Source organism: Pseudopipra pipra, chromosome 10 (assembly GCF_036250125.1).
Source record: "Pseudopipra pipra isolate bDixPip1 chromosome 10, bDixPip1.hap1, whole genome shotgun sequence".
NCBI classification, from domain to species: domain Eukaryota; kingdom Metazoa; phylum Chordata; class Aves; order Passeriformes; family Pipridae; genus Pseudopipra; species Pseudopipra pipra.
The window spans coordinates 23,438,527-23,463,602 of NC_087558.1; the positions used below are offsets into that span (position 1 = coordinate 23,438,527).

The 25,076-nt window shown below is 58.2% G+C and overlaps 2 protein-coding genes across 4 annotated transcripts; one reads left to right on the forward strand and one right to left on the reverse strand.

Annotated features, from left to right (window-relative positions):
* Nucleotides 1-85: 85 nt before the first annotated feature.
* LRRC3 (leucine rich repeat containing 3) lies at nt 86-3,296 on the forward strand. Its single transcript, XM_064666825.1, has 2 exons — nt 86-504; nt 1,873-3,296. Exon 2 carries the CDS (start codon nt 1,875-1,877, stop codon nt 2,739-2,741), a length of 867 nt encoding a protein of 288 aa, XP_064522895.1. The 5' UTR covers nt 86-504; nt 1,873-1,874; the 3' UTR covers nt 2,742-3,296.
* A 724-nt stretch (nt 3,297-4,020) lies between these two features.
* Nucleotides 4,021-16,727, reverse strand: TSPEAR (thrombospondin type laminin G domain and EAR repeats). Of its 3 annotated transcripts, XM_064666824.1 has the most exons (12): nt 16,324-16,727; nt 13,658-13,878; nt 13,179-13,417; nt 12,975-13,065; nt 12,450-12,606; nt 11,932-12,063; nt 10,280-10,512; nt 8,062-8,248; nt 6,264-6,493; nt 5,998-6,185; nt 5,323-5,424; nt 4,021-5,073 (listed from the first exon to the last, which is right to left on the reverse strand). In XM_064666824.1, the coding sequence occupies exons 1-12, from the start codon at nt 16,442-16,444 to the stop codon at nt 4,920-4,922; spliced, it is 2,055 nt and encodes a 684-aa protein (XP_064522894.1). In that variant the 5' UTR covers nt 16,445-16,727; the 3' UTR covers nt 4,021-4,919. The 3 variants fall into 3 exon arrangements, with proteins under 3 accessions (XP_064522894.1, XP_064522892.1, XP_064522893.1); XM_064666822.1 differs by lacking the exon at nt 16,324-16,727 and having other exon boundaries at nt 11,932-12,093; nt 13,658-13,848; XM_064666823.1 differs by lacking the exon at nt 16,324-16,727 and having other exon boundaries at nt 13,658-13,846.
* Between the last annotated feature and the right edge of the window lie 8,349 nt (nt 16,728-25,076).

Here is a 25,076-nt window from a genome sequence, read left to right on the forward strand (position 1 = left end):
GAGGGAAGGGGCAATCGCCCCTTACAGCAGCTGATCAAGCTTCCAGACCCGCAGTCTGGACGGCACAGCCTCCGGAAAACTGCTGAAACCTCATTAGCAGCACTTAATTTTCCGTACAGGGGTGCTCCACGCGGCCACTCTCCTGCAGCCCCGCGGGGGTGCTGCCTGGCTGTTCCACCTCCCTGGCCCCCAGGTCCCACTCCCCTCGTCTCCCCGCACCGCCCCCCGCTCCCGCACCGCCCCCGCACCGCCCGGTGCCGCCGCGGCGGGACCGCCCGGCCCGGGGCTCCTTGGGAGCGGCCGCAGCAACAGGTGGGGCCGAGCACGATCGCGGCCGAGCCGCCGCGCACCGCAGCGGCACCGGCACCGCACCCGCACCGGCACCGCACCCACACCGACACCGGCACCGGCACCGCACCCTCACCGGCACCGCACCGGCACCGGCACCGCACCCGCACCGGCACTGGCACTGAACCCGCATCCGGAGCCGCCCCGGAGGAGCCGGTAAGGGACCCCCGGGGCTTCGGGGCGGCGGGGGGTGGCGGAGGGCGGTCGTGCCGCCCGCCGGGGTCCCGGCTCGGGGCGGGGCAGGAGAGCGGGTCGGGGCATCGCCCCCGCACAGCCCTGGGGTCCGGGAGGCTGCTACTCCTCAGAGCCCCTCTGAGCCCTTCCAGGCGGTGAGAACCGGCATCGCATAACTCGCCCTCATTCCCCCGGAGAGACGGAGCTGGCGGAGCCCGGTACCTCTCGTAGGGCCAAGAGGAATTCCCGGGAAGCAGAACTTCATCTCCTCTGGCAGAGCCCACAGTGCCCCAGCCCTGGGCAGGGCCACGGGCTAAACCACGGGCAGCATCCACCCGGTATGAATATCCCTCGGGTATGAGCATTCCTCGGGGGTGAGCATCCCCCTGAGGTACTCTGAGGATGCTCACACCTGAGGGATGCTGCTGTTCCCAGGGGAATGCCATTAGCAGAAGGATGCTGCAACCAGGGGGGACAACAACTCAGTGCCCCTAATGACATCACCATGGGCCATTTAATTCCCAGGTGAAAGGTTCCCTTGGTGTCTCACCCTTCCTTCCATGGAGATTTCTTCCCCCCAGGCTGGCCAAGGCAGCAGGAGAGGTGTGAGCAGCACCAAAGGCAGAGGAAAGGTGTCCCACCTGCTTCACCTCTTGCCTTGCCCCTGACAGCACTGGGGTGTCCCTTGGGGTTTCCACATCACCCCCTTTACTGTGATAGCGGCTCCTCTCTTCACCTCCAGCCCCCAGAGTTAGGCTATCAAACCTTACTCTTTGTTTACTTTAAAAAGCAAACTCATCTCCAAACCCTTCTTTGGCGAAACCCTTGGAAATATGACTTTTACCAGCTCATGGACCAGAAGGGGGGGGAAAGCAAAAGAGCTCCACATTTCGTTATTTAAAACCCCGGTGGTGATTAAGTCAGTCTGATGATCCGTGCAGTCTGACTCATCATTTTTTTTAAACACTCAGTGTTGGTAAGATAGGAATTTACTGCTGCTTCTGCATCACATTGCCCCTGGAAACTGGCAGCAGGATGGGGCAGAGGCTCCCAGGCTGGACCTGCCTCCACACCTCCTTCCTGCAGCACCCTATGTCTACCTGGGTGGTCTCTGCAGAGATGGGGGCAGGGGGCAGGGGTTTCATTCTCTGCATCTCTGTGTATAATTAAACTTAGGCCAAATTAAGCTGTTCTGGACAAGATGGTAGCCAGTGTCACTCCACCCTTGTTTTCCAAGCTCCTGAGCCCAGCCTCCCACCCCTTTGCCAGGGCACATCACACATGAGCCATACACAATGTTCCAGGAAATAATGCCGTGTCATATCCCCTCCACCCACCGCTTCCCTCCAGCGATGGGAGAGGCTTTGCAGGAGCGCCGAGGGGCCGCCCTGCTGCCCAGGAGCTGCTGCCGCCCCCGGGGAGTTGCCGGCAGCCACGCTGAGCTGCCCGGCTGCAAGATGACCTTCACCACCTCCACACCGGCCGCCAGCGTGGCCCAGGCTTTCTTCTGCCTTCTGCTCTGCGTCCCCTGGGGCAGCTCCTGCCCCCCCAGCTGCCAGTGCACGGAGCGGGCAGGGGCAAAGGCCGTCCTCTGCAGCTCCCGGCACCTGGAGGAGATCCCCAAGGACATCCCCAGAGACGCGGTGTTCCTCAAGCTGGACGCCAACAGCATCACCAGGATCCCCAGCAATGCCTTCAGGCACCTCTCCCACCTGGAGGAACTCGATCTCTCCAGGAACGCCATTGAGAAGATCGACAGGGCGGCTTTCAAAGGGGTGGCAGCAGGGCTGCGGACCCTTGACCTCTCCAGCAACCGCATCCGCAGCATTCCCAAGGAGGCCCTGCTGGCACTCAATGCCAAGCTCCGGCTGGCCAACAACCCCTGGCACTGCGAGTGCGCCTTGCAGGAGGTGCTGTGGGAGGCACGACTGGACCCTGACTCTGTCCAGGACATCACCTGCCACACGGCCCCACGGGAGGAATACGTGGGCAAGCCGCTGCTCCAGGTCCTGGATGCCGGCGTCAACTTCTGCAGCGTGCGCCAGAGGACCACAGACGTGGCCATGTTCATCACCATGTTCGGCTGGTTCGCCATGGTCATCGTCTACGTGATCTGCTACGTCCGGCACAACCAGGAGGACGCCTGCAAGCACGTGGATTACCTGAGGTCACTGCCGAGCACCCAGGACCACGCAGAGACCACCAGCACTGCCCTGTAGTGCGGGGTTGGGGTGCCAGCTCACAGCTTCTTTGCAGGGAGCCAGCGGCCAACCTGTGGGCTTCAAAGCTTCTTGGTGGGATTCCCCCAGTGCTTGCTCCAATCCTGCAAACAAGTGCCACCGACCGCCCCTCCCCAGCAACACTGGACCGAGCGTGAGCAAAGGACACGGGGGAGGGATGCTGGGGACACCTCACGCAGACCTGTCCACAGAGACCACGTTCCTGGGGGTGAATACACCCAGCCAGACCCTTTTTCCCTGCCAGAGCTGGGCTCGCAGGGAATGCAGCCCCAGCCACACGCTCGTAGTTTGCACAGGTCAAGCACCTGGTGGGAAGAGATGGGGGTGGGGGTTTGTGGGGCCAGGAGGTCGCTGGGGTGCCGAGGTTCACTGCAGTAAGGTCACCCCATCCTGGCTCCAAGCCCTGTGGAAAGCAGGACATCATCCCCAACGCTCCGCGTGGCATCTCAGCAGCCTCTGCCTGCCTCCAGCAACCTGGGGGGGGTGGATCTCCCAAACCTTTGGCTCCTCAATAAAGCCCCGCACACAGGAAAAGCCTCAGGGTTTGTGCTACGCTGAGAGCTGGGTGTCTGGGGCAGAGGGTGGTGCTCGGGGGGTTTGATCTTGTCCTATTTCAATCTCTCCCAAAGCAGACCAGCCTAAATTCAATGTACCAGCATGACTTCCATTAGGTACCATCCCTTCCACCCTCAGCCCAGCCTGGCTCAAGCAGGGACCAGCTGCCCAAATGCATCTGGTACATCTTGCCTCATCTTTCCCTTTCTCAGAGCTGAATTTGAGTTGCCGCTGGTGGCTTGGCGTGATGGAAGCAAATCAAATTTTCCCTCATCTCACAAGCGAGAAATGGTCCTTCCTGGCAGAGCCAGGTGCAGCTGCAATGAACAGGGGGAGGAGGAAGGGATGCAGAGCCTCTCCCAGGTCTGTACCCTGGGGCAGCTCAAGCTGTGACTCCTCAGTCCTTCTTGCAGGGCTGGCACATCCTGAGGGCTCCGCAGCTCCAGGGTGGGTGGCCCAGCTCCAGCAGGAAACCTGGGCCTGGGGAAGACTGAGTGATGCTCTGGGACAGTCAGGTGAGGCAGAGGGTCCTGGGATGGGGGGGGAACAGAGGGGCACCCTCACCCCAGCACACTGCTGTGCTCAGGGCCACCTCACCCTCATGGACATGGACACGGCTCCGCCTCATCCGGGGGTGACTTGTTGGGTGAAGGGATGCCTCTGCCATGGGCAGAGCAGTTTGGGTACTCACATGGGATGAAGGCTGGGTGCACACAGTTTATTAGAGCTCTGGTTAAGCAAAAGAGTCCCCAAAGCAAAGGCGAGGAAAAGAGGCCACAGTTTCACCTGGCGCAGTTTTGGATCTTTCCCATGCCCGTGGTAGCTGGATTTGTCCAAATGCATAGCAGGTTTTCTCAGGAGTCGCTAACCCCAGGCAAAGGTGTGCAAGGACAAGCACTGGTCCTTGTACACACTGACGGGCTTGTACAACACACACGTCACATGTCAAGGACAACCCAAACCAGCCACAGCAGAGCAGCAGGGAGGGAAGGCACCCGCAGCAGTGTCTGGGGGTGGTGATGCCACCAAAGGTGACACCAAGAGTGGCTGCAATGTCAAACCAGATGGTCCTCAGCAGCATCGCAGCACCAGGCACTGGGCAGCCAAAGCCAAGCCTGGACCAACCTTTTTCCGCAGTTTCTCACATGTTTACTCCCCTCTGCCATGCACCCACCCTGCCAGCTCATGCTCTGCTCAGTCTCTTCCTTCCCTGGCTTTGTGCAACCTCTGGCCACAGCCACTGGCACCTCTGGGTCCCTCCTGGCTGGAGACTGCCAAGTGTCAGGTCCCAGTGAGCCCTGGGAAGCACCTGGGCGCCAGGAACCTTGTGTAGGACATGGCTCTGAAGCACGGTGGGAGAGCTTTCCCAGGAGAAACAGCACCAAAGCAGGGTCTCAGCCCCTTTGCCAGCCCCCAGACAAGGCTGCAGGGAGCCCTGGAGCTCCCTCCTCCTCCTCCTCCTCCTCCTCCCCTTCCTGCAGAGTGCACAGCCAGCCACTGCCCAGCTGACGCTGCAGCCGTTCCTGGGCTCTGCGGTCCATCTTCACCTGGATGCCCAGCTCAACCCCGTCCTGGCGACGAGCTGAGCATGTCTCAGCCACCTCAGGTGGTTTTCAGCTTGAGCACCTTGGAAAGCGGCTCCTTGGCACTGGAGTAGAGCAGGTAGGAGCCCTCGGCGGTGTGGAAAACCTCCCAGTCCCTGCAGCCGACGGTGGGGAGGTGATGGGCTGCCACGAAGCCTTCGTAGCCTTGCCACCTGCACGGGAAGGGCAGTTAGCTCCCAGGACACCTGGGAGGGGCAGGAAAGCTGAGCCCTGGGGCTGGCATCTCCCACTTCCACCCTGTTTCAGGGTGGGATGCCCTTCACTGGGGCTCCTCGTTCCTGCCTGAAAGCAGGGAGCAGTCCTATCCATCCTCCCTGGGCAGACGCACCAGGTTACACCCATGCAGGGTCATTCCTGCTGGGAACAACGCCCAAGCTCCCCAACCCTGCCCTCTGCAGTACCTGTAGATAATGCTGTTAACGGAGAAGGTGAAGCCATCGAAGGAGTTTGCTACCACCAGAAAAGAGTCGTCTCCCACCGAGAAGAACTCCCAGTCCAGGGCACTGGGCATGAAGAAAGCAGAGGGGCAGGTGAGGTGGCCCCTGTGTGGCCAGCTGAAAAAGGGGCTGTGTGTCCATGGGGCTGAGCCCACCCCACTCCAGTCTCTGCCACCCTGATGACACACAGAAAACCCTGCTCTTCCCAGGTTGCTCCTGAAAGAAATCCAGCCTCGTTCTCAAATCCAGGGCCTTCTCCCAGCTCCCACTGGGATTTGGTGCCAAGGAGCTGTCACCCATCACCCTCTCCACCAGTCTCAGTCCCTGGCAGTGTGAAAACCTGCAGGAACCCTCCTGGAGACAAGTGAGTGCAGTTTTACACTGAAAGAGGAGAGGCTGTGGCACAGGTTGCCCAGGGAAGCTGTGGCTGCCCCATCCCTGCAAGGGTCCAAGGACAAGTTGGACAGAGCTTGGAGCAACTGGATCTAGTGGAAGGTGTCCCTGCCTGTGGCAAGGAGGTTGGAATGAGATGATCTTTAAGGTCCCTTCCACCCCAAACCATTCTATGACTATGAGACCTCTGGGCTGCTCAGGGGAAGGACATGGACTGAGGAGCACCCTGACTGCTAGTAGAGGTACCTGTAGGTGAGAAGGTCCTGGAATTTAACAAACATCTGAGCGGTGATGTTCAGCTCATAGATGGAGGAGTTGATGGCATAGAAGTTGGAGGGCGCTGGCATCCCACTGTCATAGCTGTGGCTGTTGGCAACAGCCAGGAAGACTCTGTCCCCAATGTGAAAAACCTCCCAGTCGGCAGCACCAAATGTCTGTGGGGAGGGAGACCATGAGACATGCTGGCTCACCTAAGCCCAGAGGGGGACTGAGGAGCAATAGGCAAGCCTTACCAGGATAGACTGGAAGAGCTGGAAAGAACCACTGAGCCAGATGTAGATGTGTGAGTAGATCTTAGTGGATGTGCCATTGAATGTGTTAGCTACAGCCAAGAAGGAATACGGTCCGATGGTGAAAAATTCCCAGTCGTAGGCTCCAGAGGTAGGAATGGTCTGGTTAGTTTCAAACAACCCTGTCCTGGGGTTCCACCTGTATATCACACTATCTATATTGTGGTTGTTCCCTGGGGAAGACAGATGGACAGACATGCACTATGAGGGAAAAGGATACCTGGCTTGTCTAAGAAACAGGTTCAGCCACGTGAATTTTTGCCAGCATGTCACCTGTTGCTGCCCAAGAAGTAGCTGAAGAGATTCTACAGCCTCCACCCCTACCTCGTGTCTCCATTCCCGTCTAGAGCCTCAACCCCTCCCTAGAACCTCCATCCCTAACTAGAGCCTCCATTCCTGTCTAGAGGCTCCACCTATACCTAGAGCCTCTATCCCCACCTAGAGCCTCCATCCCATGGCACACACCAGCAGCTTGTCCTGAGTGTACGGTGGCAGCTTCGTGGCAGCCCTGGCAGAGGAGGGACAGGTGGGTGCCATGTCCCCACAGGAGCAGTAGCCCAGAGGCACCGTGCCAGTGTCCCAGGACAGCCAAGTTCTGCTGGCTGTCCCACGGGGTGGCTCTGTGTGGTGGGGCCAGTCCCAGCCATGTCCCTCAGCTCCCGGCATCGTGGGCTGCCCCCCAGCACCAAAGCATGTGCTCCATCCAGCTCCTGGGCTCTGCTCGAGCATCTCGACCTCACACCTGTGTGGGACCCAGCTGGCTTTAAATCCTCATTGCAGCAGAAGGGACTTGGGCAGGAAAGGCTGCAGGGAGAATGTGTAGGAATGGCCACATGGATAAGTGGCAGCTCTTCAGGGACTGACCATCCACCTGCCTCCAAAGGAAACATCCCCAGGTTGGCTTAGCCATGATGGTCTTAACCCCTGCATGCATGTCTGCTGGAGGGACCACACTGCCATGGCAGTAGGTCTCATCCAAACTGGCCATGGTGGGGTCCAACAGGTGACACATGGAGTTTCCAGCCCAGCTCACAGGTGCCCAAGGAACCTGCCACCAGCTCCGAGCCTGGTGCCAGAGGAGCTGATTTCCCTGGATCCAGCCCTGATGGCAGGGAGAGAGCCCATTAGCTGAGTGTTTTGAACCCAGCTTGGAGCATCCTGGAGAGCCAGGGCTGTGCTATCGACCCATTCATCCCTCCATGCTGAGGAGTGCATGTCCCAGCCCAGAACTATTCCCAGGGCCTGGGAAGGGGAACAAGGCTGGATCATGTCTGCAGGGTGCCTGGGGAGGGAGGGAGGGATGTCAGCAGGCTCTCACTCAGGTTCCCTCAGTTTCCCAGGTGCAAAAGGCTCAGCCTGGAGTGCTACCAGGTTATGTAGCATTGGGGATAAAAATGAAAAGAAGCAGAGAGATTCAGCACAGACACTGTCCCCACTCTTGTCCTTGTCTTCTGCTGCCAGAAACCCAGAGGGGGACTGCATCAGCCACTTCCCCAAACACTCTTCTCCCCTATAATGGGAGGGTCTGCATGGCTTCAGGCTTCCTGAAGGACACCACGCTCCCAGCTGTGTGCACATCTCCCTGGCTTTGCCCTGCACTCTGCTCCAGCAGAGGATGCACAGGGAGCCGCGGGGTTTCCACAGCAACCGGAGGATGCTCTGAGCAGGTACCTGTGGCGGGGCACTTGTCATGGTCCTAGATGTCACCCCAGGGCCTGTAGGGAATATGAGGGCTGGGTACCTTCTCTGTGGTTGACCACAGCGAGGAAAGCCTCTCCCTCAATGACAAAGGCCTCCCAGTCCCTGGCGCTGTGCGTGCTGATCCGCTGGTACGTGATGAATTTCGCTTTCCTGCGGCTCCACTTGTATATTACAGAGAACTCCTGACCCCTCTCGTTCTGCTCAAAATTCGCCACTGCTAGGAAGATCTGAAAAGGAATAAGCCAGGACAGCTTGATTTTCTCCTCTCAAAGGAGGATGGGCAAGAATGGGCGTGGGGAGGTGGGATGGGGGACCAGGGATGAGGTGGCTATTGTAGGACAAGGTGGCCCTGGCTGGGGTCCCTAAGCAGTCCCCAAGCAGCACAGTGCACTCAAAGTGGGGACAGGGACCCAGTGGCCTGTGGGGGTGTTTGTGCATGGCAGGGACACGACTCTCAGTCACAGCCTCTTAGACAAGGGGAGGGAGAGCTGAGCTGTGTCTGCTTGTGCCTCACCAGCCTCAGGAATGGGGAGCATGGATGTGAAATGGACTGGGGAGGGAGGGAGGTTCAGGTTACCAAACCTTCCTGTAAAGAAGGTGGCTCAGAAGAAAAATCACAGATATGATAACAATGACAACAATGATAACAATTCCCTGAGACAAAACATTTTCCAGACCAAGAAACCCCTGTGCAAATGTCAGGGACAGCTGTGGTGCAGCAGAGGTAGCCAAGCGCAAGGTGGGGAGCACATCCAACCTCTGTCATGCTGTCTCCACCATTCCAGTGTCTTTCAGATGAAGTGGCAGAGGTTTTGCCCCAGTTTAGGCCACAAAGAGGCACAGGGCCACAGCCCACAGGGAGGAAACAGTCAGTGGGGAGGTCTCCTGCTTCCTGCAGGACTTTGCTAGCACCAGCCAAGGAGCAGCCACCCCCAGCGACAGGGCTGTGCTGGGTCCCCCCATTCCCTCAGGGAAGATGCATCCCCAGCACTGCTCTCTCTGAGAGGCCCAGTTGAGGGAGTCCCTTTGGGGCATCTCTAGAAACAGCTTCAGTAGGAAGAGAGACACCTGGATCCATCCCCACAACTCAGGAGTCTGCAATCCCTTGGCCTCCACTGACAGGGGCCCAACAGAGCGCCCACGCTGCCCTCAGGGCTCCTCACCTCATCCTGGTGGAGCACCAGCAGGTCCTGGTGCAGTAACAAGGTGCTGACACCCACAGAGGTGCATCCCAACTGCAAGGTGTGCAGGGAACCTGGGCTACTGCGCAGACCTGTACTGCTGCTGGTGGAACACCTCCCTGGCCATCGTCTCCGTGCAGAAGTGTGCCGAGCATTGCGTTTATCTGCTGGTGGGAACCACCTTGAGAACTCCAGGGAGTTCCTATCTGCTGCCTGTGAGGGTGCAGTGGAGTGATGGAGAGCAGTGTTGGGGATGCCAGGCATGTTCCCAGCCCAAAGCCAGCACTGCAACACAGCTGCACTTTCAGGGCCTGACTGGGTTTTCTGCAGGACCCCACCGTCATGTTCCCCTTCCACCAACAGAGGACATGGCCTGTTTGTATCCAACCAGCAGGGCTGTTGGTAACACCAAGCCTGGAGGTACCCATCCCTCTGTACCCTGGAGCATGTGGTTGGCAGCAGAGGAGCCCTGCAGCCACCCTGGTGACAAAGCTAGAATGGGTCATGCCAGAGGGGAAATGATCTCAGCTCCCCAGGAGCCCTGCACAGAGCTGGCTCTCACCAGGTGCCTTGCCCAGGGCTCCTCCAAAAGTGATAAGCTTCCAAGGGGAGAGAACCAGGCAGATACTCTTCACCAGTCCCATGGCAGACTGCCCAGGGGAGGAGAGGTGACTCTGAAGTCCCAGAATGATTTAAAAGCATGAGAGCTTAAAAATGCAGGAGGTTGAAATCAGTGGGTCTTGGGAGGGAGCTGCAGGCTCTGATGGCTCTCTAAGACCACAGGTAGATCTCTGAGATGCAGTTACCTACTCTGCCAGGATCAGGTGCTGGAAATGGCTTGGGTGGATGCAGCTGTGCCTCAGCAAAAGAGTAAAACACAGCAGGCAGCCCACAGATGAGCCGGCAGTCCCTGGAGAGACCTTGGTCAGCTGAATACGTGTATCAGCGTGACTCCACCAAAGAGAGAAAGATTCACTCCCTAAACTATGCCCAAGACTCTGGGCTTCAGAGAAGCCACTGTCGGGCAACTGCACTTTAATGTACTGAAACGTGGAGGCACCTTCCAGGCAGACTCACCTTCTTCCCAATGGTGAAATACTTCCAGGACTGAGCTTGGTAGGTGCGGATGTTCTGGTAGGGCACAAACTTCCCATCAGTCCATTTGTAGACGGCCGATCCCGGCGGGGTGATCCGGTTGGCTGTGGCTGCAAACAGTCCCACCTTTGGGATGGTGAAGACCTCAACCCCCATCGTCTCCGAGTTGGTCACCAGGTTCTGGTATTCCTCCACATAGTCCAGCCTGTGCTTGACTGGGAGACCACAAAGAAGAGAGGTGAGGTTAAAATCAGATAATTTTGGCTGGAGAGAGGCCTCGTGCCGGCTTTGTGGCAACTGCTGCTGTGTGGAGCTTTATGGGGGAAGGGAAGGTCCTGGTGTCACTGGGGGTGAAGGGCCAAACCAAGGGGGTGGTAAAAGGATTGACTCCACCCTGATGGGCAGCACATCCAGCCCCATCCATCCCTGCCTGTTCCCCAGTGGAGGGCAGGGCTGTCTCCTCTGGGAGCGGGGAAGAACCCCACGCCATGGATTTTGATTACTTTGATATATTTATCCTCAAAAGACCAAGGAGGAGAGGAAGAGACCTACAGTCCACTGGGCTGCTGAGAGCAGCCAGGTTACCCCACACTCACCTGCAGCAACCCTGCCCAGTTGCTGGCTCTGGCTGGAGTCAGCATGAGCTCTGGGAGAGGTTAGAGAAGACTTAGACAGAATTAATGCCAGAAATAGGATCAGAAACCTCCAGAGTTGCCCCAAAGGCAAATGGCTGGGCACTGGAGAAGGGCCAGTGTCGGTGGCACCAAGGGCACAGGTCAGTAAGATCCCAGCATGAGGTCTCCTGGGACATGGTGCCAATCTGTACTGATGACTTCCAGAGGCAGGGAAGGACAGGGGATCCAGTGACTGCCAGTTCCTGTGGGGAGCAAATGGCTCATCCAAGCCCACCCAGTGGATATCAGCAGAAGAAAAATGCTGGAAGGGGAGTGAAGGGAAGCACGGTTTGGCTGATGGCATATCCCATACTCCATGTCCTCTCCAGGGATCCTGGGGAAACCGCCTAGAGTGCGTGGGAGAGTGCCAGTGGGTGAAATCCATGTCATTATTGTAAAATATCCATCCACCCGGGCTCTGGTTGTTTTCTTCAGCTTGGTGCTCCCACTGTTTTCCTCACGAAGTGTCCCAACAGAGCCGGGACAATATGGGGACCTGCCTCTGCCACCCTCCCAATGCTGCCCCAGTATTTCTGGCAGCTGATGAGTCTCTCTGCTCCTCCTTGTCCACCCCACAAGCGCTTCAGCACCAGGAGCACCACAACCTTTGGGAACCCATGGCAGGGAGCACAACCCCCTGAACATGGCTCTACATGGGGTGAGCTGTCCTGCTTGGACAGACCAGGAGCTCATCCTGCCCTGAGAAGCCCCAGGAGAGATGGATAAGAAGAAGGTGGATGGACCACAGAGGCACTTGAACCAAGAGCAGTTCTGGAAGTGCTGGTGTGGGCACTGAGAACAAAGCAAAGCCTGGCCGAGCAGGGGAGGGGCAGGGGGCAGGCCCCCTCACTCTGCTGCTGATTCCCATCCCAAAGCGGTCTCAAGGGCAAATGTCAGCTCCTGCTCTGCTGCAAGAGCCTCCCTCCCTCCCAAAGAGTGCCAGTACCTCCCCAGCAGTACCTTCCAGCATGGAGACCCAGGCGCTGCCGTTGCAGAGGTACAGCCCTCGTCGGGAGGCGTTGAACCAGAACTGCGCCTTCTCCTGCTTGGTGCAGCGTGGACGGGACCCCAGGGTCACCTTCGTGTCAGTCTCTGGCCATGAGATGAGTGAGGCAGGAGCCTCTTAGCACACACAGTGGAGGAACAGAGAGGTAGGAGGGTTGGATGTCCTGGTCTCATCCTGATAATGGGCACCAGGGGATGGGGGAAATGGCAACCCAGCACCAACCTGGGAAGACACAGACTGGCAAAAGCCTGTGTGGGGCCACTAAAATGAGCCCAGTGCTGCTAAGGGATGCGGGCAGGAGCACCCTGTCTCTCCAGGGGAGTCTTGGACAGGGATCCCATCCCACACTGTGAGAAACAGAGGGTGCTGGTGACACCTTCTTCCCCCCTGCTCCTGCTCCATGTTCTGCCACACACAAAGGCCTTTCCTCACAGAGGTGGGGTGGCCGACAGAGGCACTGGGGGGCACTGACCGTAGGGGTATTTGAGCACCTCGTTGCTCGCTGGCTTAATGGGGACATCCTGGAGGACAGTGGGGACAGAGAGCGTTGCTACTTTGAAGTTCATGGTGGTGCATATCCGAGGGGTGGCATCGGCTCCTGGCAGCAGGACAAGCTGTCTCAGCAAGCCCTGGGAAAGTGGGAGCAGCGGGATGGAGAGCAAGTCCAGCAAGACCACAGAATGGGAACATGCCTAGGATTTTCTGCCCGACTCCCGCTCATTGCCCTCCCTCCTAGGATGCAGAAGTCTCCATGGGATTCACACACATTTATCAAATCCCATATGCCCAGCTCATGCAATCTAACAGCTGGTGTGAGGGGAGCACTGACATGGGGCTCAGAGCTGCAGCTGCCTTTCACTGCCTCCACAAGAACCCACAGCTACCTCTGCTTCCTGCCCTGCCACTGTAGGGGGCTGAGAGGGGGCTGTGGGTCACCCCACGGCCAGCCACGAGCACCCCCGGGCACCCGTGGGCACCCACACCATGGGTCACCTACCGTGAACACGCCTTTCCTTCTCCGCCTGTTGCCCAGGTAGAAGCTGGCTCTCCTCACCGACAGCGAGGCTGGAAACGGCGTCTCCACCACCCTGAGGATGGGCAGAGAAAAGGCAGGGACAATTTCATGGCATCCACTGATGGCCCGGGGAGATGCTGGTGGAGGAACACCACCCCGCCCGCCCTTCTGAACCCCCCAACCTACACATCCTTGGGGATGCTGCAGTCCACCGTCAGGGAGAAGGACTGGCCGGAGACAGCCAGGACGAGCGTGTGCCACTGGCCGTCGGAGAGGGAGACGTTGGGGAAGGTGACGCGGGTCTGCCAGCCGCCGGCGCGCTCCTGGCTCCAGAAGAGGAAGTGGAGCTTGTCGGGGGCGTAGCGCAGCCCCACCAGCACGCCGGGGCTCTCCTCCGCCATCAGCGTGAAGATGTACTCGTTCCTCTGCGGGAGGGCACGGGATCACGCCTGCCGGCCGCGGGCTGCGGGGATGCGCTGTGCCCGCATCGTGCCCGCGCCGTGCCCGCATCGTGCCCGCGCCGTGCCCGCGCTGTGCTCGCCCTGTGCCCGCGCCGTGCCCGCCCTGTGCCCGCCCTGTGCCCGCGCCGTGCCCGCCCTGTACCCGCCCTGTACCCGCCCTGTGCCCGCCCTGTGCCCGCTCCGTGCCCGCCCGGCCGCGCTCACCTTGGCGGGGACGCCGAGCACCCTCAGCGTGACGATGATGGAGAACTCCTCGGGGAAGCGGTCGCAGTGGATGAAGAGCCGGGAGGCGGGGAAGCCCAGGGCGCGGGGCCGCGAGGCGGCGAGCTGGAAGCCGCGCAGCCCCTGCACCTGGAACACCCGCATGCCGCGGGCCAGCGCTCCGGCCGGCACCACCTCCGAGAGGATGTCCAGCGGGCGCAGGTCTGTGCCAAGGGACAGCGGAGCATGTCACAGCGGTGAAAGCCATCCCACCCTGTCCCACTGTGGGATGGGGCCCTCACTGCGCTGGCTGGGGTGCCCCATGGCAGCAGGATGGCTCAGTGTGCCCCGTGGCAGCAGGATGGCTCAGTGTGCCCCGTGGCAGCAGGATGGCTCAGTGTGCCCCAGTAGCCTGCTGGCCCTTGCCTGGGGTCCACCCCGAGCCCCTGCTTTGGGGCCAGAGGGAACATTTGCCCTCCAGAGACCGAGGCTGGCGTCTCCATCCCCACAGCAGGAACACCGGGTGTGCAGAGCCATCCCACTAATGCAGCTCTGAATTCTGTCAACGAAGCTGGGACTTGCCAGCCAGGCAGCCCCAGCTTCCTCGGGATACACCGGCACCAGCAACTGCAGCCAGAACCAGGAGAGCAGGCAGGGATCCAACACTGTGGGCTTGCTTATGGGGCATGGGGAGAGCTCTGCCCCTCAGTCCCAGTTCAGGCTGTCCCAACCCAGCCCTAATTGCACACACGCACACGTACTCCCCCAGCAGGCACCAAAACCACTCATTATAAATAATTAATCTCTCCGCAGAAAAGAAAACAACGTGCCCAGCCCCAGGGCATCACCCCGGTGAGAACACATCGTGCATGGGCACCACAAAGTGCCACCCCACAGAGCAGTGCCAGGGTGACTGTCAGTCTGATGTCTCAGCAAGCCCCGAGCCAGCAGCAGCAGGAAGGGCTGTACCTGCTGTGGGGGCTTCTCCGACCTTCCTGGCCTTGGCACCCTCCTGTTTTTACTTTTGAATGCTTCCCTGGCAGACCTGCATCATCTGCAAAGAAGAGCGTTGATGCCCAGGGGATGAAGCAGCACTTGGCTACACTAAAATACCCCTGATTTCATCCCAACCCCACTGAGACTCAGCTTTTAGCTCCAATTTGTACTAATAAATCCCGGCTGCTGGGGCACAGCGGGAGAGCTGGGAGGGAGGGAGATGGGAGCAAGGCTGGGCCATGTATCTGAATCCAAAACAGCTGGAGAAGGGAAGCGCTTCCTCCTGGCACCCCTGGCCAGCCCAGTTCCAGGTGGGCAGAGCAAAGAGGAATCTGCTCATATTGCTTCATTCAGCCCAGAGCAGAGAGATCAGTGAGATCTTTCCCAGCCTGGCAACTCTGCATGCCCCCTGCTTGCCCCACCACTGGTTTAAGCTGCTCCTAAAGCAAAGCCTCGTTGGGGGAGGTTTAACTCGAATGGCTTATTTCAGAAACGCAACAGTCTTGGAATGGCCAGTTTCCATTTTCCCCAGCAAAAAGTACAAGCTGAACTCAGGCTTGGATTTGCAGGGGGTTTAGGAATCCTCAACTGCCCCTGGGGTGGTGGGGATGAGCCGGGAGACAGCTCAGGTGGGGCTGGAGGCTGCGGGCCAGGAAGGGACCAAGTCCTAAAACCAACCCCAAATCTCTAAACCCAAAGATGTGCATCCCTGTCTGTCTCCCATATCTGGCACTGCTAAGGCTGGGAGAGCAGCTGGAGTGCTCCAGCCCAGCTTGGGCAGCACATGTGGTGCCAGGGCACCTTGTGCTGGGGTCCTCAGCCTTGACATCCCTGGCAGGGACATTCCCAGAGAGACTCGAGCACCTCAAGGAAGAGGCAGTGGGCAGAAACTCTCCAATCTCTCCCAGTTGTCCTTCTCACATCATCTGTGCTGTAATAAAATTCAAATACAGGCACCATCAAACTGGGACAAACCCCAAACATACAGGGCCTGGGCCCAAGCAGCCCCAAAAACTGAGCTCAGGTTTCACTGCCTAGACAGCACAGGGACGGGGATGGGATGGCAGAGCCAGGGCATGGGGATCCTCTTCAGCTCAGGCTCCTCTTGGAAATACCATTGGAGCTGCCAGCTCCTTGGCTGGGGGCAGTGGGACAGAGACATTTACTCCCAGAGGGTGCAGATTGTGCCTGTCAGAGAGCAGGAGAGTCTGGGGCAGGAGGGACTTTCCAAGGGGACTTCATGGCTCACTTCTCCTCTTTCCAGCCCTTCCCCTCTCATGTTGTCCCCAGGGCCAGCAGACCTTGGGACAATGCTTGTGCCGTAGGGACAGGCACACAGGTCTCTCCACAGCTCTGGGAGGGTTGCTGGTGGGGGCTGCAGGTGCAGGAACGATCCCACTACCCGCTGTCCATGGCTGCTGGCAGAGTGCTGGAAGCTGCAGCAGCTGAGGCATAACAGGCGCCTGGGCGCTGGAATCCTGGGGCTGGGCTGCCAGTGAGAGGCTGACCCACCCGAGGCATGCCCCCCAAAACAGAGCACGTCTTCTGGGGTCTGCCGTGTCAGTGCGGGGAACACCCCATCCATGGGAGCACGCTTCCCAGCAGGGCTAACACCTGTCTTGACACCCCCCTCGCGGTGTGCAGCCCACCCACCCCCTGCCCTTCGCTCCTACCTGTGCAGTGCTGCCACGTCCTGCCTCCTCGGATGAAGCCCCCACCGCTGGCCCAGCGGAGGAGGATGACCCAGAGCAGCAGCGGAGCCGACATCGGGGGGGCTGGTCTCAGGGGGTCCATCCACCGGGACACCCCTGCTGTCCACTCCTTCCTGCCCCGGCAGGCGCTGCTGGCTCAGCTCCCCGGGGGCTCTCGCATGCTCTGTGGTGGGACCCCCCGGAGCACCCCAGTACCGATCCGTCCTCCTTGGGGATGTGTCACCCCAGGCTTCTAAGCCTCGGCTCTGCCGTTGCCTTGCGTGGGCATCACCCCCGGGGGCAGGGCTGGGCTGGCGGGCGGGGGCTGGCGGGGGTCCCTTGGGGCGGCCGCCGAGGCAGTGCCGGCTGCAGCCTCCGCACAGACATTTAAATGAGAGGTCGGCGGTGGGAGAGGAGGAGTCCCGGCTCCTCCGAGAGCTTTTATCTTTTGCCCAACCCTCTGGAAGGCGGCTTTGGGGAGGGATTTTTTAATCATTATTTTTTGCTTTCTTTCTTTGCTTCCCTTCATTTTTGGTGATTCATTTTTCCGGGCTCACATGGGAGTAGGTGGGAGATTCACCCCTGCCTGGAGACACCAAGGTGAGAACCTTCTGCCCCTAAATGCCTTGTTTTTCTGGCAGCACAATCCCAGCCTGTACTGGATGAGAGACTCTCTGACTCCTCCAGACCACTCCACTGTGCCCAAAAATAAGCCAGACCCCAAAAAAGACATATTTCCCCCCAAAACGGTCCTGATGTAGTGATGTACAGCCTGTAAGCGATGCACAGCCCGTGCCTCAGGCAAGGCTCCATCCCACAGGCCAGCCACCAGAACTGGCCCTGCAGCCAGAACGCCACCAGTTGGGAAGCCCTCAAGGTTCCGCTGTTCCAATGGGAGCAACAGCAGTGGAAAAACTCCCTGCACGCAGCGAGCTCTGCTGGGCTCCTCCAGCCGCAGAACAAGTCACTTCCATTCCCCAAACAATTGAAACAGGCTCCCAGCCCCCCCCATCCCCAAAGCCTTCCTGCAAGGCGAGCGCTGGAATAGAAAGCGGATGGCCAGGACCCAACGCCAAAAACTGTGTCGCAAACTGGGGGTTTCGTCAGCGAGGATCAGGCGGAGCTGGACCCATGGCCGTGTCCTGCCCACACCCCAAAACCTGCTGTGCTGGGGCTGCGAGGGTGCAGCCAAAGGGGTGCACCCCATGGTGGCATGCAGCACCCTGCACCTCGATCCCAAATCCTGAGAGAAGCTGTACCCAACCCCAAGACTCCAGAATGTCGGTGCCTCTGGCTCAGAGCCTGGAGAGTGGCTGTGTGCTTGTCCAATAGCCCAAATAGGGCTGCATGGAGCTCTTTCTCTCCAAAAAGCCTCCTTCTGGGCATCCCCCAAATTAGGGCTCTACCGGGATCAGAGTTTAAGCAGAGCTTAACCTCGCTGCAGGGAGAGCTGCAGAGGTGACACACCACTGGCTCCCCACCACCCTCATCCTCATGCTGGGCCTGGTGTTCAGTGGCACAGCCACAACCAAACCTGGGTGTCCCACACGGCAGCTGGGGGTCCTGAATGGCAGCTGGGGGTCCTGAATGTGAGCTGCTGGAGGTGACCACAAGGGATGCAGGAGGCACAAACCATCTCACCTTCCCTGACAGGCTCAGCCCTTCCTGATGCTCCCCGCAGCTTTGGGGACAGCCGCCAGGATCGGGACCGGCAGCAGCCACCCCACTGGGATCCCAAGCCGTGGGAAGATGGGGACAGGCATCCCAGGCCTGTCTGGCAGAGAGTTGGGTATGTTGGAGGGGAAGCCCCCGTCAGGTTGGCACTGGGGAAGGTGGCACAAATGAGAATCAGAGCCACCACATCTCCCAGGGCCGCACACATGTGTCAAGTTAAGCGTGGCTTTGGGAGCTGGCAGCACCACCCTGAGCAGAGGATGGATTTGGGGAAGACTCCTGCCAAGGCTCTGCAAGGGTCCAGGGAGGGAGGCAAAGTCCTGCCAGAGATTCCAGGGTGACTGTTTTTCCAAAGAGGATGCAGGCACCTTTGAGTGCTTTCTTGTCCAAAAAAACATTTGGTGGGAACGTCTCCAGAGCCAAGGACACAGCTCTGGTTGTCCCCTCCAGAAGCAGGGAGATCTGTGGACTTTCAGGCAGGAGGTGGGGGAACCAAAGCCCCCACTGATGACCACGGAGGACACGGTGGGCTCAGTCTGCTCTTCAGCCACATTAATGAACAGCCTCCTGGTGAGGACAGGGATGTTGATGGTCCTCAAGGGCTTTTCCCATCCTTGGGCTGGGGATGCTGGCATGGCAGACGATGGTGGAGAGGCTCAGGCAGTGCCCAGCACTTTCCTCCCTGCTAGGGGAACTGAGCTGTTGTGTGAAGTAAGGACAGGGACACATCGCTGCCTGCTGTCACGTTAGGTCCAGGACCTGCTCTGTGTCCCAAGGACAGTAGGAAGTGGTCTGCAAAATAGTTCCTTAAGCACCCAGGCACACATTCCTATGTGCAGAAGCCAGCACGAGGGGATGAAATAAAAGAGACAAACAGTGAGTCGTTTGCCTAATTCGCATGGGGTGTAAATAAAACCATGTGGCAGCTCCGAACAAAATGGTCCTTGGATTTTCACCACAAAGGTTTGGCCATCCCTGTGTTAGGAAAGGTTGAGAAACCCATCTGTAGGCAATCTGTTCCAAGCAGAGCTTTCACGCAGGGGACAGTGCAAGGAGGGCACCTCCTCGACGCCAGGGACAGGCTGGACCCTGCACACGGGGAGCGTTCCTGCTCTTCCAAGGCTGTAACTCATTCCTTATTATTTGCAGACACAAAGTCGTGTTTCAGGGCCTCATGCCTTATTCATTTCAGTCTTTATTCCTGACATCTGTAGGAAATCAGAGAATCCTTTAAGTTGGAAAAGACCTCTAAGACTGTCAAGTATTTCTCTCTGAAACACAGTGTGCTTACAGGGCAAAGCTTTGAGGGACCCCATAAGTAACCTACTGACAAATACCCATCCTGTGCTGTCCCCAGCCTGTGTCTGCCCTCCTGCCCGCACTGGCAGGGCCAGTGGAGCCTGCCACACACACACCCATGGGGATGGAGCTGGAGGTCAGCAATGAGCACACGGAACCAGTCTCACCTGAGCAGCAGGGTGGGGATCAGCCCTTTGGGATCAGTTATGAAGGGGATGGGGGGAACTGTTCCCAGAGTGACATCCCAGATCGCAGTTCCGCACATCACAGTTTGGGCTAAACAAATGGAACAGCTTACCCAGGATGGCAGGATGAGGTCTCCATCCTCAGCCGTTTCCAAGGCTCCTCCCTCATCACCTCTACCCTTTCTCCCAGGCTGAAAATTTTCCCTTTGTTTCCTGGAGCAACTTCAGCTCCCTGAGTCCAACCCACCAACATAAAGTGGAGTTCCGGCAAGAAATATTCGCACCAGGAAACCTGTCAGCGTCGTACAGAAGTGTAAATGTCTTTGACCCCAATGCCTTTCAAAAACTGAATTCCCAGAAGTTTTCGAGAGGTTCTGCCAGGAAAAGTTTTGTGAAGCACTGGGAGGATTGCAAAAGGCACCGTTTTTAGGAAAACCACCAAAAAAAAGCACAAAGCCACCCCAACACAGCAAGTCCCGCTGCCAGCTTCCCAGCACGGAGCTGCCTTTGGGAGCAGTCCCTGCCGGGCAGCGGTGAGCCACCAGCATCGCTCACATCCCAGAGCCCTCTGTGTCCACACATCCACTGCCAGCCCCAGGGAATGAAGGAGTTGGGAGCCCCTGGCAGGGCTCCCTGGCTTTGGCCACGGCAGCAGGCAGTGGGTTGCAGCCCATGTCCCTGCCCAGGCGGCCAGAAGCAAGAAGCAAGCTGAGAGTCCTGTCCTGCATTTGGAGGACACATGGCAGCTGAGCTGGCGGGCTCTGAAAGGGCTCCAAAAAGCAGACACTTAACTTTTGCCAGTACAAGGGAAAAGACAGGCTTTGTGACCGTGCTTCTGCACCGGAGCTGTTCCGGATGGGGCTGTGCAGCACCCTGCAGCTGCATCCCCCCTCGCCTCCTGCATGTGATCAACAGCTCTTCACTACTGCCTGTTCCTCGGTGACATGGTTGTTCTAATTTTTGCCACCTTCCCTCAGTGTGCCCAAACCTGTTGAAGAGGCCAAGTCACCTCCCTGCAGCCACAGGACACCCAGACTCACCACTTTTCAGTAAGGCAGCTCCCCATAGATGGAGGGCATCCAACCCAGGAAACCATGAGCACACCAACTATAGAAATGGTTATTTTTTATAGGTCCCCAGTCTACATGGAGGCAAAAGAGCAGGAGAGGGACTCACACGTCACTTGGTGTGACCTGCACTCCCTATTCCACCTGCAATGGGAAAGCTCTGCTTGGCTTTGAGGTCAGCTGAGATCTCTCCACAAAGGGAACAAACAGCGTTCTGGAGGCCAAGGGGAAGGAGGCAACATTCCTGTTTCATGCTTACTGCCTGTGCTCTATGCTCCTTCAGCAGCAGCTCTTGTCCCAAGGTCGTGGGATTGTGCAAAGCAGGTAGAGTTTGGAAACATTTGAGCCTTCCTGCATCAGGAGCAGCAGCTCATCAGGCTGAACACACACACCTGAGGGCCCTGTGTGGGGAACTGTCAGCTGTGCCAAGCAAACCCCATGACAAGTGCCCCATGCTAAGTGTTGTCCAGAGATATTGTGGACTCCCCATCCCTGGAGGTGTTCAAAGCAAAGCTGGACAGGACTTGGAGCAACCCGATCTAGTGGAAGGTGTCTCTGCCCATGGCAGGGCGTTGTAATGAGATGAACTTTAATGTCCCTTCCAACACAAACCATTCTGTGATTCTGTGATCTGTGATCTCTCTCTGCAGGCTGCCTTGGGGTAATGCCTGAACCCCAGGGGCTGGCTCTGGCAGGGGGAGAGGAATCTCCCTTGGCAGTGCTGGGGGAAACCCTTCTCCACGTTTGCTTGTAGCCCTTTGGTCAGTGGCAGTGAGCACACACTCACAGCAGGCAGACGGTGGTAAGTGGCACAAAGAGCCACAGCAGGGGAACCCAGGGATTTGCCCCTATATGCTTGGGCCCATTGAGGACCAGCAGGGATAGAAAATGGGAAGCATGGCTCTGCTTGGACCAAAGTGATCCCGTGGCTCCCTGTTTAGGGACCAGTCAGCACCTTCTCTCCCAGAAGTCCATTTCAGACTCCCTGGGGCATTAGGGAATGGTGTGGGCATCACAAGCCTCTCCCCAGTGCTGGCAGCAAATTTGGACTGGGGCCAGGTCCTCCCTCTTGCCCGGACCACGGGCAGGCCGAGGTCCCTGCGGTGAAGAACAGCAGCTTTAGCATCATTTGCTCTGCAGCCGCAAGAAAACCTCCTGCCCCCTGACACAGAGAATCACAGCCAGTTCTGGCGCTCGCTTATATGACAGTGTCAAGCTTTAATTATTACCCGAGCGGTGACTCGGGCTCTGGAGGCGCTGGCGGGACCGGGCGGCAGCGGGCGGCAGGGCGGGCGGCGGGCTCGGGGGGCTCCCCGGGTCCGCGGCGGGAGCACAGGCAGCCACGCTCGCTCTGCCCACCCGCCGGCAGCCGAGCGCAGCTCCATCTCCTCCGACATCCGGGGACGGAAGGGAACAAAGGCACAGAACAATTGCTATTGTTTTCCAAGACTTTCTTCAGGGCAGTTCTTCCAGTGCAATGCTGCTGCCCAGTCGCTCCATCTGCAGCACCACGGGCCCCTGTGCTCGGAGCTGTGCAGATGCCGGTGGGGATGTGGTTCCCGTGCCGAGGTGCCTGCCATCCAGCCCTTGGAGCCTGGTCTCCACTAGCACAGAAACAGAGGCAGCATCCTCAGAGTGGTTACCCCATGCACCGCAGCTCCTGCCCTGCTCCCCAGCACTGCTGGGCATTCCCAAGATTCTCAGACACTGGGACACGGCTGTGCTGGGTTAATGGTTGGACTCCATGATGTTGGAGGTCTTTTCCAACCTAAATCATTCAGTGGTGACATCCAGCTTCCTGTAACCGGCCAAAGTACAATGGCTGTGGTGGGGAAGGGGCAAGCTCAGCCCGGGCTCAAAATGGTAGTAGGGAAGGAGATCACCCTTGTCACTCTCCATGGGTCTCACAGGAGGAACAGGAGTATCTACAGAAGAATCACAGAATGGTTTGGGTTGGAAGGGAACTTAAAGCTCATCTCATTCCACCCCCCCTGCCATGGCCAGAAACACCATCCACTAGACCAGGTTGCTCCAAGCCCCATCCAGTATGGCCTTGAACACTTCCAGGGATGGGGCAGCCAAAGCTTCTCTGGGTAGAGAAGAAAGTATTTAACATATGAGAGGGAATTCAACCCATGAGCCTCGTTGGACGGGGATTGTAATGAATTGGTAAAATAAACCAGGTGCCCTCTCGTCACTGACTGGGTGTTCAAGGGACAGATGCTGAAAGCATCAAATGCTAAAAGTGAGGCTGGATGGAGAGAGTCTGGACAAGAGGTTTCTCCAACAATACCAATGTTTTCATAAAGCCAAGTTTCATTTAGAGCCCTCAGAGGTCACTGCAGTTCTTGAACCCATGCCCTCCCACTAAGGCCATGCCTAGGTTCCCGTGTCAAAGCAGGATCTGGTGAAGGACAAAACTCAACTTCTAATTGCCTCTCCAGGGAAAGTGGGTTTGAAAACACCTGCCCTCCACCCTGCCCATCTGGCATCCTCCTCCATTGCAAGAAACCAGTGAGCAAAGCTGAGCTCCAGCTCAGCGAGGCCCCTCCTGAGCCACCCTCACAGCAAGTCCAGAGAGTTCAAGGAAGGAACTTGAACCGCAGAGGCTTCCAACATTGCATCACAGCAAATCCCCCTGACCTGGTCCACTACATGTTTCACCACTTCCTAGCTCCCCGAAGGATGAATGGCAAGCGGAAGCGAGACACCCCTGGGGACAAGCTCTGCAGTTCACAATCAGCTTGGAGATGGAGGCATCTCTTAAACACGCCTGTTCCACAGGGTGAGATCCCCCAGCACCTGACCTGCTGACCAAGCCTGGAGGGACCTGACCGGGATCAGATCTTATCGGATCTCCAAGGGATATTCTTCTGACTGGCAGAAGAAGACAGGGATCCTGGTGAAGCACCACAGCAGGAGAGGAGTCTGTGTGAGCCCATCCCAGGCAGATTCAGCAAAGAAACCCCGATTCACCCAACATCCCCATGCCACCCCAACTGGGTTCAATTTGCCAAATTGTTTTGGTGTGGGCAAAACTGTTTTAGGGACAAACTCCCATCCTGGCCGTGGGTGGAGAGCCTCCCTGTGCTAGGCCCTGCACACAAGCGTGTGGGTGCCTCCCACCCCCTGCATGTTGTATCCTGCATCTTTGCCACTTTGAACCCAACCCCACACCCACCAAAGGGGCGGCCCCAGTGGGGGCATTTGCCTTCACTCCTCAGCCCTGTCCCAGGGAACCCCCCTTCCCAGCCACCCCCCTCCCCCATATGGCTCCTGTCAGAGCTGGGACAGAGCCACGGTCTCATCCCCCAGTCAAGATGCCCCACGCATGGAGGAAGGGGACTCAGGCCAGGACTTGGCTCATCTCCCCCCACACCCTTCAGGGACATGACCAGACAGACCCGTTCCCAAATTGCTCCTGAGAGCTCGTGCACACACTGCTCACACCAGCTGTTCCCCTGTAATAACCCACAGCCCGTGTCACCACCATCAATTATATACTAACAAGTCCCATCATCGCAACTGCTGCCCAGTCCCATCTCCAGGGGTGCAAGCCACCTTCAAAAGCCACCTGGCTGGTTGTCCTGAGGCTTGAAGAGGGGCTGGCAGCTGAGGCAGGACCAGGATCCAGCAGGCTGGGATGGACAGGATGATCACCAGTGCTGGAGTCTTGGGAAAGGCACAAACCTCCCAGACATCCCATGCTCCCAGGGGACCACGAGAGCACCGAGCAGGACCACCAAATGTTAACTGGCTTGAGCAATTCCCTCCTCAGTGCTGGGTTTCATCCCTGCAGCACCACAGAGCCTGGCACAGCACTTTGGTGCCTGTGACATCAGATGGGACCTGGTTGCAGGAGAGGGGACACCAGGAACCCTCGCTGGGGCTGGAAGCTCAGGCCCTCAGATGCTAGAGGAATTCTCCAGATTCCTTCACCTTTTCCTCCCTCTGAGCCCCCCAACTATGCCTCCAGCTGGCAGCAAGACCCTCAGCATCCCTTTCCTCACACTCCTCCAGCCCTTGAACTTGCTGAAAGGCAGTGATTCTATGACTTTCTTCTTCCTCCAAGGGAAATTTGAGAGAGAAGCCACATAGGGCATGTGACCAGTGCCACTTCTCGTCAGGGTAGTGTGGGAACCCCCAGTGCTCACACCTCCATCCCTGCCACTGCCCTGGCTCAGTCACAGCACACACAGCCCCCTGGGGCAGGGGAAGCTGCTGCTTCCAGCCCCTTTCTAGAGCTAAAAGCTGCACCACTCCCATATCCAAGACAATCCCAGTGTAAGCAGCACAGCTGGCACTGGGTATGGACATTTCAGGTCTGTGCTGCTGCTTCTTTCCATTCTCACAGGGGCAAAACACACAGAGCATCCTCACCAAGACACAACTTTGGGAGGACAGGAGGGACCCTCTTGAGAAGCAGAGCTTCCCTGTTTCACCCATCCCAAGGCAGCACACCACCTTCCATTCATGATATCGCTCCAGAAAGGCAAAAAAAATGCTGGCA